The sequence below is a fragment of the Rhizophagus irregularis genome, chromosome 12, assembly GCF_026210795.1.
Source record: "Rhizophagus irregularis chromosome 12, complete sequence".
NCBI lineage: Eukaryota > Fungi > Glomeromycota > Glomeromycetes > Glomerales > Glomeraceae > Rhizophagus > Rhizophagus irregularis.
The window spans coordinates 50,996-63,985 of NC_089440.1; the positions used below are offsets into that span (position 1 = coordinate 50,996).

The 12,990-nt window shown below is 29.8% G+C and overlaps 2 protein-coding genes across 2 annotated transcripts; both read left to right on the forward strand.

Annotated features, from left to right (window-relative positions):
• Positions 1–5,852: 5,852 nt before the first annotated feature.
• Positions 5,853–6,179, forward strand: OCT59_003624 (uncharacterized protein; the record flags this gene model as incomplete). Its single annotated transcript, XM_025328285.2, has 1 exon — positions 5,853–6,179. One exon carries the CDS (start codon positions 5,853–5,855, stop codon positions 6,177–6,179), a length of 327 nt encoding a protein of 108 aa, XP_025167263.2.
• A 4,582-nt stretch (positions 6,180–10,761) lies between these two features.
• OCT59_003625 (uncharacterized protein) lies at positions 10,762–12,199 on the forward strand (the record flags this gene model as incomplete). The annotated part of the gene is made up of 6 exons (XM_066147764.1): positions 10,762–10,794; positions 10,954–11,034; positions 11,124–11,375; positions 11,470–11,682; positions 11,758–12,123; positions 12,194–12,199. 6 exons carry the CDS (start codon positions 10,762–10,764, stop codon positions 12,197–12,199), a joined length of 951 nt encoding a protein of 316 aa, XP_065996437.1.
• Between the last annotated feature and the right edge of the window lie 791 nt (positions 12,200–12,990).

Consider the following 12,990-nt stretch of genomic DNA (forward strand, 5'->3'; position numbering starts at 1 on the left):
TCTTCATATAGTTAGGTACCTGCGTGGTATTCCTGGAGGATCTGGACTTGAGTATAAAAGAAAGAAAAAGTTATTAAGTGTACAATGAGAAATAAAAGAAGTACAAGTAATGAAGGATAATCAAAGCGTGTATTGCTTGTGATTAGGAGATTTATCAGGGAAATTATGAAGTTTATTATAAGAAGTTGAAAGAAGTATATGTTAGTATGAAAAAGGACTAACAAGAAGTATATGAAAAAGGACTAACATGAAATAAAAGAAAATACACTAAACGATGTATAAGCCTGATAAATAAGAAATAGAAGTTGTTAATGACAAACCTAGAAACTACCATACTTCAATGTGAAGGTAGAGGTAAGCCTAGTATAGGTTACTGGAAGTAAAAGGAGATAATTCTATAAGAATTATTGGAGCTAAGTTAGTCACGATAATTGACTATAGAAGAAAATAAGACCGTATTGAGATTTCACGGTAAGAAAGTAAATCTAATAAAAGAAATAATGAAAAGTTGCGGGTGAACTATAAACCCAAGAGGTTGCGTGGGAACCTTACAAGAAAAACACTAGTGGTTATGTGGGAACCTTTAAAACACTATAAGATTGTAAGTTGTGGGTTAAGCTGTAATAAACCCTCTAGATTGTAAGTTGCGGGTTAAACTGTAAGAAACCCCCATTATTGTTATTGTACGTTGTGGGTAAAGCGGTGTTAAACCCTCATATTAATTTATTTTTGAAGAAACTTGCTGGTCAAGTAAGAGAATAATAGAAAAGAAATAGTTGTGTCACCAGGGGCGTTTGTCAACAGAAATTTTAGTACGTTGATCGCTTAAAAATCTGTGGCTATCCAATTATAATATGAAAATAGCAAATTAAGAGTATATATATAGTTGCCCCTGGGCAGGGACGACTGATTAATAAGAAATATATAAATGAATAAGAAAAGGAATAAGAGAAAGTATAAGTCACGTGATGAGGCACAGTAAAATACATATAGACCTCCCCGGTCTGAGGAGATTGTGGACTTAGATTATTTTCAGAAAAATAAAGTAGGTTACACAAAGCGCAGTAAAGTGACGAAAAGAATAAAATAATACATACCTTGATGCAGTAGAATAAGAATAAGAAATGCGAAAAATTGAAATTTAAAAGGAAAAGGGGGTGTATTTATAATTTTTGGAGTAACACAGATCACGTGTTAAGAGAAAGAAAATGAAGGAAAATAGAAGAAAATATAAGTCACATGATAGGGCACAGTAGATGAAATGAAATTAAAAGAAGTATGAGAAGTACATGTAATAAATAAGAAAAGTATTGATAAATGAAGAAATAAAATATTTGGGATAAGTTATAAAAAGTACGGATTGATATTGTAAAAAGGATAAAAGTGTAATTATATTTTGAAAATAAAAATAAGGCATTAAGATGGAGATACCAATATTTTATGGCGTAATAGGAGAAAATCCAAAAGAATGGACGAATCAAGTAGAAAAATATCTGTCAAAGATAGGAATTGAGGACGATAAAAGAATATTTAAGATTGCGAAGACACATTTATTAGGAAATGCGCTACAATGGTTTGAAAATGAAGGAATGTGTATTGCAGATTGGGATAAAAATGAGATCAAATGGTTGAATTTAAAATTTAGAATAATTGATAGATATTCAAGTGATAATAGAAGCTGAGTAATCGATTATTATAGAAGTAAAAGAAAATGAATAATGACGAAATAAAATAATAATAAATAAGAAATTGTGAATATTAAGGGATGAAATAAATATACGAAAAGACGTTAGAAGATAATGGGTGGAATAAAAGAATATCATAAGAAGAATAATAAGCGTGAAGAAATCAAGCGGTTAAGATGGAAATACAGGAAAAATGTAAATAATAAGAATTTAGAGACAAATAGTTGTCCAGAAAGACGTTAAACTAATTAGGAATTGATGAAGTTGGAAGAATATCAAGTTATAAGTAATAGAATACTATGTGATATAAAATATAATAAAGAAATGTAGTAGAAAGTTGTAAACATGAAAATATAAAAGAAATAAAGATTGAAATGATAAACGAATAAATACTATATGAATAAAAATATAAATAGACGGGAAATATGAAATGAAATCATTTTGCAAGTAAATAGGTAAATAAAATAAATCAAGATGTCTGAAATATACGATGAATTAGAAGAGATCAAAAATAAACATGAAATAGAAAAACATAATGAATCGAGGAAGGAATATCAAGTAGATCCTTCATGCCTGAAATGTTATAGTATTGATGAAATAAAGATAGAAGATTGGTTTAAAAGATTTTGGAAAATTTTTCAAAAAGTAATATTAGAAGCAATGAGTTATAACAGAAATACGTATATGAAATTAATGGAATACATAATACTAACAAGAAAGGATGGGGAAGAAAATTATCCATCTAGTAAAAAGAAAAGAAATAAAGAATCTGAGAGAATGAGAAAAGAAGGAGAAAAACTGTTGGATGTAGTCGTAAGATCAATAAGGTATAGAAATAAACCGGACTACAGAAAAATAGGAATTATATCAGTAATAAAAGTAATATGTGAACATTACATACTGAATGAAGATAATGAACTTATATTAGATGAACAAACAGAAGAGAATTTATTAGGAAATAGGGAATTGTTAACATATAGATATATTATAGAAGATGATGAATTAGATATGAGATTTGCAAAATTTGAGGAATGGTTAGAAAAAACAGAACCAATAACCATTAAAAACAAAGGATATAGCACAATGAGATATTTCAAGGAAATATTGCATTTAGAAGAAAATATAGTAGAAGAAGAGAATAGAGAGAAAGTCAGAAAGTTTCAGAAAAGTATAACATATCAATGGTGGGATGGAAATAAATACCCGAAACCATGGATAGATGACGACATAACAGATAAGATAATAAAGAAAATTGTAGAAGCAAAAGGTTTTGTTGAAGAACAAAGTGATGTAGGAGAACTGGAAAATTCAGATGATTTAGGAGAATCAAGTTCGAATGAAGGAGATGAACATATAGAAAGAATATACAGAAATTATTGGTTAGAAAATGGTTATGAAATTGATACTGAAGAGATAAGGCGAATAATAAATTTCAGAGTGGAATATGAAATAATGAAGACTAAAGAATTTATGAGTTTTTACAAAACTATTGAAGAATTAGATGACGAAAGAATAGAAGAAGAGTTAAGAATATGGCATTATATGTATACGATAGAATGCCCAATGTGCAATAAAATAATATTAAAGAAAGAAGCAATAGAAGCGGTAGAATACAATAAAGAATTTATAGAAAAGATATGTAAAAGTTGTTATGAAAAAGGACCAGAAAATTTAGAAGACGAGAATAAATCGGATGATGAAACGGAAATAGAGAAAAGATTAGAACAGCTAAGAAACTTAATTAAAGTTTTAAAAATTGAAGTTTCTGATGGAGAATTATTAAGATTAATAAGTATGGGATATAGAGATGTTGATATATTAAGTGCAGACTTTATAAGAAAATTTCAAGAATATAAAAATGAATCAGAAAGGGAAATAAAGAGAATATTGGATGAGTACTTAAGGAAATTCGAGATTGAAGAAAGTGAAGAAGAAAATGATAATTCAGATGATTCGGAAAAGATTGGAGAGATATTAGATCCAGAAGAATATGAGATTTGGGAAGAAAATTCTGAAGACTTTGATGAAAATAGAATTGAAAACAATGAGGAAAATATTATAAATACGGAAGATTTTGGCTTAAGTCAAAATTCAGATTCGAATAATTCGTTAAATATTAAGGATTCTGATATTGAAAATTCTGATACAGAAAGTGAACTATCTGATTATAATTTACAGGATTTATTTCAAGAGAATATATTATTGAATATGGCAGAAAGAAATCACATCAGAGAAGATTTGAGAACGTTTGGAAATATAATATTAGGACATGATATAGGAAATGATTGGAATGCTTTAGTTCCACCAGCAGATACAATATTTGGAAGAATTAATCAAGTTGAAACAAGAGTTGGAAATTTGACAGGACCAGTGAATAGAGCAGCGAAAGTAGGAGATTTACCATTATATTATGGAGGAGATCAAGATCCATATGAGTGGATTAGAGATTTTGAGGTTGTTTGGAGCGCAAATGGTTATCAAGAAGGAGCTAATCAAATAGATAAAATAAGAAAAGCAGCAGCATGTATGCGAGGAGAAGCAGCTGATTGGTATGAAAACAAACAAGGAGATATACAAAGATGGGAGGACAATGGTCATAACCATGGGAATAATGATTTTACTAAAATACTGAAGGAACATTATGCAAGCGATGTTAGAAAGAATCAATGGATTAGAGAGTTACAAACGATTAAACAAGAAATGAATGAGAAAGTAGGAGCATATGCAAGCAGATTCAGAAAGTTAATAAGAAAAATAGCACCAGGAGTTAATGATTTAGGAGAAATGTATAAAATTAACTATTTTATTCAGGGACTGAATCCAGTTATGATATCAAGAGTAATGGAAACAGCACCAGCGACGTTGGATGCAGCTGTTGAAAGAGCTAAAATTATAGAGACAGGAAATCAAATGATGATACAAAGTATGATGAATCAAAGTTTGTTAAATCAGAATAATATTCAGAATAATAATATTCAAGATATTAGACAAAACAGTGATAAAAGAAATGAACAAGAAAATAAGTTTAACAAACCGTTAAAGGAAGATTATGAGGACGATTTAGTGGAAAAATTAGAGAAAATGAGAATTGCCAAATTGGAAAAACAAGTACGAAATATGGAAAGGGAGTTGAATAATAATGGGAATAGAAACCAATTGAATCAGAGAAGAAATAATGGAGCACCAATTAATTATGATGAAATAACTTGTTTTAGGTGTAATAGAAGAGGTCATTTTGCGACTAGATGTCCATTAGGAAATAATATCAGAAGAAATGAGAGAAGAGTTAATTTAATGGATATAGAAGACCATGAAGAAGATTATGACTACGAAAATGAAGAATCAGATGATGATTACGACTATGAAAATAATGAATATGATGATCCACAATTGTATAACTACAATCGTGATTTGTATGAAAAAGATAACCCAGTACAAGAAAGAAGGAGAAGTAATAGAATAAATCCTAAACAAGGATGGAAAAATTTTGGAAAGCCAAATTTAGACAAAGAGATTGAGGAAAGAGGGAAAGAAGAACATAAATATAGAAATAGAAGAGAAGTTCCGATGGAAGAATATGTGGAGGATGAGCAACCAATGTATAATAGACCAATAGGACCAGACAATACGAATATCCCAAAAAGATATAAATGGAGTAAAAAGAGAGGAGAATATTATGACACAATGGAAGGAATAAATAGATGGAAAGAAGCAGGGGGAAAACGTAGACCAAGAGAAGATAAAATTATAGGAGTTAAATCAAAAGATCCAGTAGATTATGGAAATCTACTTAATATTGTGGAACAACAAGGAAGAATGATAAAGAAAATGATAAGAAAAGGAGATAAAACAGAGTGACTACACTCGGAGGTGAAAAAGACTGAAATAAGTGGAGAAAAAGAAGTTACAACGGCAATGAAAACACAGTTTATAATAAATGATAAGGAAATCGAAGTTGTAATAGATTCAGGGGCAGCAATAAGTGTAATAACAGAGAAATTAAGAAAAGAGTTAAATATACCAATAAAAGGAAAAAGTAATATTACGTGTACATTAGCAGATGGAGGAAAGATTGCTTCATTAGGAAAAGTGAATACAGAAATAAAAGTTTACAAAGAATTAGTATTACCAGTAACATTAGATGTAATAGATTCAAAGCAAAAAGAAATGATTATAGGAAATGATTTATTGGATAAATGGAATGCAAATATCAACTATAAAGAAAAGATATTGGAATTAGAAAATGATGAAGAAATAATAGACATACCAGTGTGGTATATTAAACAAGTGGAAGAGTCAGAAGAATCCGACTATGAAAGTGAATCAGGAGAATCTGATTATGAACAAGAAGAAGGAAAGAAGTTATATACAGTAAAAGAAGCAATAAAAGAAAAGGAAGTAGTAAAAGAAAATGAGTCTCAAGAAGATAGTGAAAGTTCCAGTGAAGAAAGCTCGTCTGATGATAGTGAAATATCTAGTGAAAATGAGGATTAAATTATATAAAAAGGGCTAAAATTGTCCCAAAATGTAAAATTGTTGAAATAATAATAAGAAATAAAATAATAAATAAATTTTAAAATGATAAATGAAAATGATAAAAATGAAACTAAATGGGAAAAGTTCGATAAAAAGATAAATTTGGGAGAAGTAACAGGTAAAAGAAAGGATGGTATAATAAAGCTAATCAAAAGTTATGAAGAGATATTTGAATACGATGGAGAAAAATTAGGAAAGGTAGACACTGTTAGACATAAAATAGAAATTAAAGAAGGTCAAGAACCAATAGCACAGAAGAGGTATAAAGAGACCGAGGAAAAGGGAAAGTTTATAAAGAAAGAAGTTGAACAGTTATTAAAAATGGGGAAAATTAGAAAGTCATGGAGTCCATGGGCGTCTCCAGTAACACTAGCAGGAAAGAAAACAGGAAATTATAGATTTTGCATTGATTATAGGAAATTGAATAATATAACTAAGTCGGATGCATACCCATTACCAAGAATAGACGAATTATTAGAAAAATATAGAACAGCGAGATGGTTTACGAGTTTGGATCTAGCGGCAGGGTATCATCAAGTAGAAATGGTAGAAGAAGATAAAGAAAAGACAGCATTTATATGTTCACAAGGATTATATGAATATAATGTTATGCCATTTGGTTTAAAGAATGCACCAGGAACATTTCAGAGGATAATGGATGAGATATTAAAAGAATATATTGGAGAATTTGTAATAGTATATCTAGATGATATAATGATTTATTCAAAAAATTTTGAAGAACATGTGGAACATATCGATAAAGTGTTGAACAAATTAAAGAAAAACAACTTGATTGTGAAATTGAAGAAATGTAAGTTTGGTGAACGAAATATAGAATTTTTAGGACATATAGTTGGAAGAGATGGTTTGAAACCAGATGCAAAGAAAGTGGAGAAGATTAAAGAAATAAAGATACCAGAAACTGTTACACAAGTGAGATCATTTTTAGGATTGTGCTCATATTATAGAAGATTTATAAAGAATTTTGCGAAAATAGCAAAACCTTTATATCACTTAGTTAAAAAGGATGTACCATTTGAATGGACAGAGAAACAGCAGGAAGCATTTGAAGAATTAAAAATAAGATTAATGGAGAAACCAGTATTAGATCACCCTAACTTCGAAAAGGAGTTTATATTGATTACAGACGCGTCAGGAGAAGGGTTAGGAGCAGTATTATCTCAGAAAAATGAAGAAAATAAAGAATTTGTTATCGCCTATGCTAGTAGAAGTTTAGTGGGAGCAGAAAAGAATTATGCAATAACAGAATTAGAATGTTTAGCAATATTCTGGGGGATCAAGTATTTCCATAAGTTCTTAGCAGGAAGAAAATTTACGGTTATAACGGATCATGCTGCGTTAAAAGGATTAATGAATGCTAAAGTACCTACAGGAAGAAGAGCAAGATGGGTAATGGAGTTACAACAATATGACTTTGAAGTAATACATAGAAGTGGTAAAGAAAATAAGAATGCAGATGCGTTATCAAGACTAGAATTTGAAGAGAAAGTTATAAAAAGGGACCCTGGAGATTTAAGTCAAGAAATAATGAAAATGGAAAATAATAAAGAGAAAAAGCTGAGATATGTTAGATCAGGAAATGAATGGTTCGACGCTAGAAGATTTAAGGGAAAATGGGATGATATGAAATATTTTAATGATAAAGAAGCAATATTACTGAACTTAGAAGAAAAGACAGAAAAAGAATTATTAAAGAAATTAGGAAGGAAGAGTAAACCACAGATTATTATTGTTGATGGGGTTGATGGTGTAGGGAAATCCACCATAGTGGAAAATATAATTAAACGATTAAAAGAAAAGGATGATTTAAAAATAATATTTAATAAGTTTAAAAGAAGAAGAAATGATGATAAGAGATTTGAGGAACCTTCAAAAGAATATGAATGGTTATTTAGAAAACAAGTTGTAGAAGAAATCAATAGGAGAATAGTTGAATTTACAGATGAAGACATTATAATACTGGATAAGTCACCATATTGTGAATACTTTTATCAAAAGACCAAAAGTTTTGACAGAGGATATATTACTCCATATGGGAATCATAAAATGGAGAAAGAGATATTTAAATATAAAGACATTATAGATAATGCGGTAATAATTTTCTTAGAAAATAAAGAATGTTGGAATAATTATATTGGAAGAGAAACTAAGAAAAGTAATGAAGGACATAAAACATCATATGAAACGTTGAACGAAGAGGAATATATGGACATGGTGAAAATGTTTAAAGAACATCAGAATATTTATGAGAATAAAGGAAAATATAAGAGGATTAGAATTAAAAACGATGACAAAAGTTGGAAAAAAGTATATAAACGAGTTGAAAAGCTATTGGAAAAATAAAAATGACTACTGAAAATATTGGAATAGGAATATATATTTACATCATACACAGGAATACGAATTATCACTGCGTGTTATTTGAAGATAAAAGTATTAGGTTTATTTTACCTTTTGAAGAAGAAATAGAAGAAATACTAGTTAATGGAAGAAGATAAATATAATGAGATAATTAAAAATGTAGATAATGAACAACACTATAGGATGAAAGATGGTTTGTTATATAGAATAAAGGATAATAGAGAACTGAGAGTAATAAGAAAATATGAGTTCGAAGGATTAATGTATATTGCACACGACCATGAACTATCTGGACATTTTGGAATAGATGCAACATATGAAAGGATTAGAGAGAAATATTATTGGAAAAGAATGAAACAAGATATGGAAATATATGTTAAATCATGCGATAGTTGTCAAAGGAGAGGAAAACCGATTGGAAAACACGAATTAAATGTAATAAAAGTTAAAGAACCATTTTATCAGATTGGAATAGATGTTGTGGGACCGTTACCAATAACAGAAAGAAATAATAGATACATAGTTACGGCAATGGATTATTTTACGAAATGGCCAGAAGCTAGAGCTCTAGAAACAGCAGATGCTAAGGAAATTGCAAGATTCATTTATGAAGATATAATATGTAGACACGGATGTCCAAAGAAGATATTAAGTGATAGGGGAAGTCATTTCAATAACAAATTAGTAGAATTATTAATGAGGGAATTTCAGATAAAACACAATTTTTCGACACCTTATCACCCGAAGACGAATGGATTAATAGAAAGGTTCAATAAGACACTATGTGAATCATTAGCAAAATTGAGTAACATTAAAGATTGGGATTTAAAAATACCGGGAGTTTTATTTGCATATAGAACAAAGAAGAATGATTCAACCAAGTTAAAACCAGGATATCTAATATATGGAAGAGAAATGAAGACATTATTAAATTTAGAAGATGAAAATGTTACGATAACACAGAGAATTAATAGTTTAATGGAAGATCTACCGAACATTAGAAGTCAAGCTAAAGAAAATATAGAGAAATCTCAAGAAAAACAGAAGAAATATCATGATAAGAAATACAAGATGAAAAAGAATTTTCAAATAGGGGATAAAGTGCTATATTATGATGCAGCAAAAGAAAAACAATGGTCTGGAAAACTAGAAGAAAAATGGAAAGGACCGTATTATATACATGAAATAATTTCTAAAGGATCTTATAAAATTAAAACTATGGAGGGAAGGATACAGAAAACGCCAGTAAATGGAGAATTATTGAAGGAATATATTGACAGGTCAAATTTCGAAGTTATAATTAGAATTTGATGGGACTCAAATTTTTCTTGGGGGGGATAGCTGTAACCCGAGAAATCAGGATGATCACGTGAGCGGATGAATAAAAGACCGAATGGAACAAGGATAAATAATTAACCGATAAAATAATATTTATAGTTTAGTTTAGTTTAGTCACAAGATAGTCATATGATAATATATCTTTATTTTCTTATTGTTCTTAAATTTTTATTAGTAGAAAAGTTAGAAGTGGTAGAAATAGTTTTCTTAAAAATGTATAAATATAGGTGGGATTCGTTAGGAATTCCGCAGTCAGTTTTGACTCAAATTTAATAAAATAAATATTAATTATTAAAAGTTATCTTGAATATGCTCATTGTACGCTTGAGAATTAATTAATATTATTATTAAGTCCAGAAAAGTAAAGTAAGAGGAGTTATTCTCGTTTTATTGTATGAAATATAAGAAGTTAGGAAAACTCTCGCAGTTTATAAGAAATAAGATGGTAATATTTGAAAGAATAAATATTACAGGCAGCATAATATTTTGGGAATATTATGAATGAGCAGTAGTATTGAGAATAAATACTACGGATATATGAGAAAGAAAGCGAGAAGTTAAAAGAAAAACAAAATCTAAACCAAGCAAAGTAACGAGAAATAAGTTAAATGAGAAAGATGTGTTTATCCACGGGTGGCAGACGTGGGTGACAGCGGGTAAATCGAATTTGTTATTTTTATATTTTGATATTTATTATATTACATCTGTTTGTTACATATCCTTATAATTTAAAATAGGTAATTTTGAGTTAGGAAATTTAAAAAAAGAAACCCTTCGACTACAGAACGAATTAAAACAAGAAAAGTCCAAAATAGCCAGAATGAAACGAAAAATAGATAATTTAGAAGACCATGTTCGTAGGATCGAGGAGGAGAACTCCATGTTACGGGATTTTAATGAAATTTTTAGTAACGAATCGAATGAATTATGTGAAGAAAATAAAGCTCTCCGAGAAGAACTTCAACAATCCAAACAACTTCACATACCTTGAAAGATTATTAATCCTCTGCAGCAATATTCACCAAAACGTCCCAATAAAAGATTAAAATCGAGAGAGGAATCTCCTGATGAAGTTGCTGCTACAGATGCAAGAGTAAGAATTTTACAAGACTATTTGCAGCCGAATTGTGTTAATGTATATATACAGCTTTTATTATTTTATTATTTCCTCTTATTGTTTAGGCTGAAATGAAGAACCTCTTGAAAGGTCAAATACCCGAAGAATATCGGTTGGATTATGGTAAGACTTTCAGTGAACAGACAGCAAAGATATACGAAAAATTGATACCTGAATTAAAGAAGTTGATGAGTGGACATTATAATCCGTCGGTAACCCAATTGTCAGACTGGTTACGATCGATGCACAAGCATAAAAGAGATAGACAACAGAAACGACAATCAGGCCAATTAGACAAAGTAGATCGAAGAATGCACGTAAATGCGCGATTGTCCGAAGTGAGGAGTATTTTATTTTAATACACTTCTTTTTTTTTTAGTCATTTGAAATTAATCTTTATATATTCGACAGAAAAAAAATAGACGAGTAAAGGCCGCAATAAAATTATACGAAAGAAATGATGCCAACATACAGGAATTCGATAAAGATGAATTATTACTAATGCTTCTACAGAATGATTGTCATTCGATTAAGCAATCGGATTCCGAAGACGAATCAAGACAGAAATTGCCTAATAATAAGCGGTTCCTGCATGTATACGATCGGGAATGGCGTTCGAACAAGGTATTAAAGTGATTATTGCTATTAACCTATTTTAATATTTATTCGATATATAAAGTTTATCTTTGTTTTAAATAGTTAAAACACCTATTACGAAACGTATTGGACCCTGAAGCAGAATATATTCAACACGCAAAAAAGCAAAGAGAGAGAATTTATGATGATGACATGTATTTTACGTCTAGTGAACCTCTCAAAAATGCGCCCGAATGGGCGCTCGATAAAGCGAAAATGTACGAAACTGATGAAACCAACGAAACAAACGACGTTAGCGAATATGACGTGACTGATGATGTGATTGATGATTTGATTCAATCTTACGAAGATTGTGAGCCAATGGAGCTGAATTTAACGGAGCCATATTCGGATTTCTTGTTAAATTCAGCGGAAATGAATTCGATTAGACCCAAAGATTTGGATGAGATTGGTGAAAGTTCGACGACAGTAAGTTGAATTGTTTTTAATATTTTTACATCGCAAATATCGCTAATTAATTTTGTTTATATCATATTAGCAATAAAAAGCCGAAAGGAGTCGAAAAGGCAAAGAAAAAGCCACAAAAGAAGCAAAAGAAGACGAGGAAATTTATGAAATCTTTGAAGCTGACGAATATTATTAGTATATTTTATATTTCTTTTTTTTGGTTGGTTTATTGGGTTTATTTTTTATTATATGGTATTATTAGTATATTTTATATTTCTTTTTTTGGCTTAATATGGTTGGTTTATTGGGGTTTATATATTATTATGTACATGGGTTGATTTATATAATTATATTACTATACGTCAATATATATAAAATATAAAATAAACGGGTTTTATTTGCTTATACTATGCTTTATTATTCGTCCTTGAAAACTCTATTTATCAATAATATTCGGGTTACATATAGTAGTCGAATATGGTTTTTTTTTTTAGGGTCGAACAAATATGTAATAACGTCCTAATATAGGTCTAATTTTAGCCGAATATCCTTTCTGAATTTGAGTCTAATTTTAGCCAAATATCCTTTCTGAATTTGAGACGATTGGCACCCTAAATGCGCCCGAAAATTCGACCTTAATTTGACACAGGTTAGATCGTCATTCGACCTATATTCGACCTGGTCAAATTTAGGTTGAATTGTCCTATTTCGACCAGTGGAATTTTTTCACAGAATTTTGTTCTTGAATTTCTTGCAGAACTTAGTTCTTGAAATTCTTCGCAGATTTAATTTTGAAGATTTTTGCAGAATTCTATTTTCTTGAAATTCTGTGCAGTTTTTGATGAATTTTTTTTTTCAAAGACTGCCGACAGGGTCGCAGATCTGTGC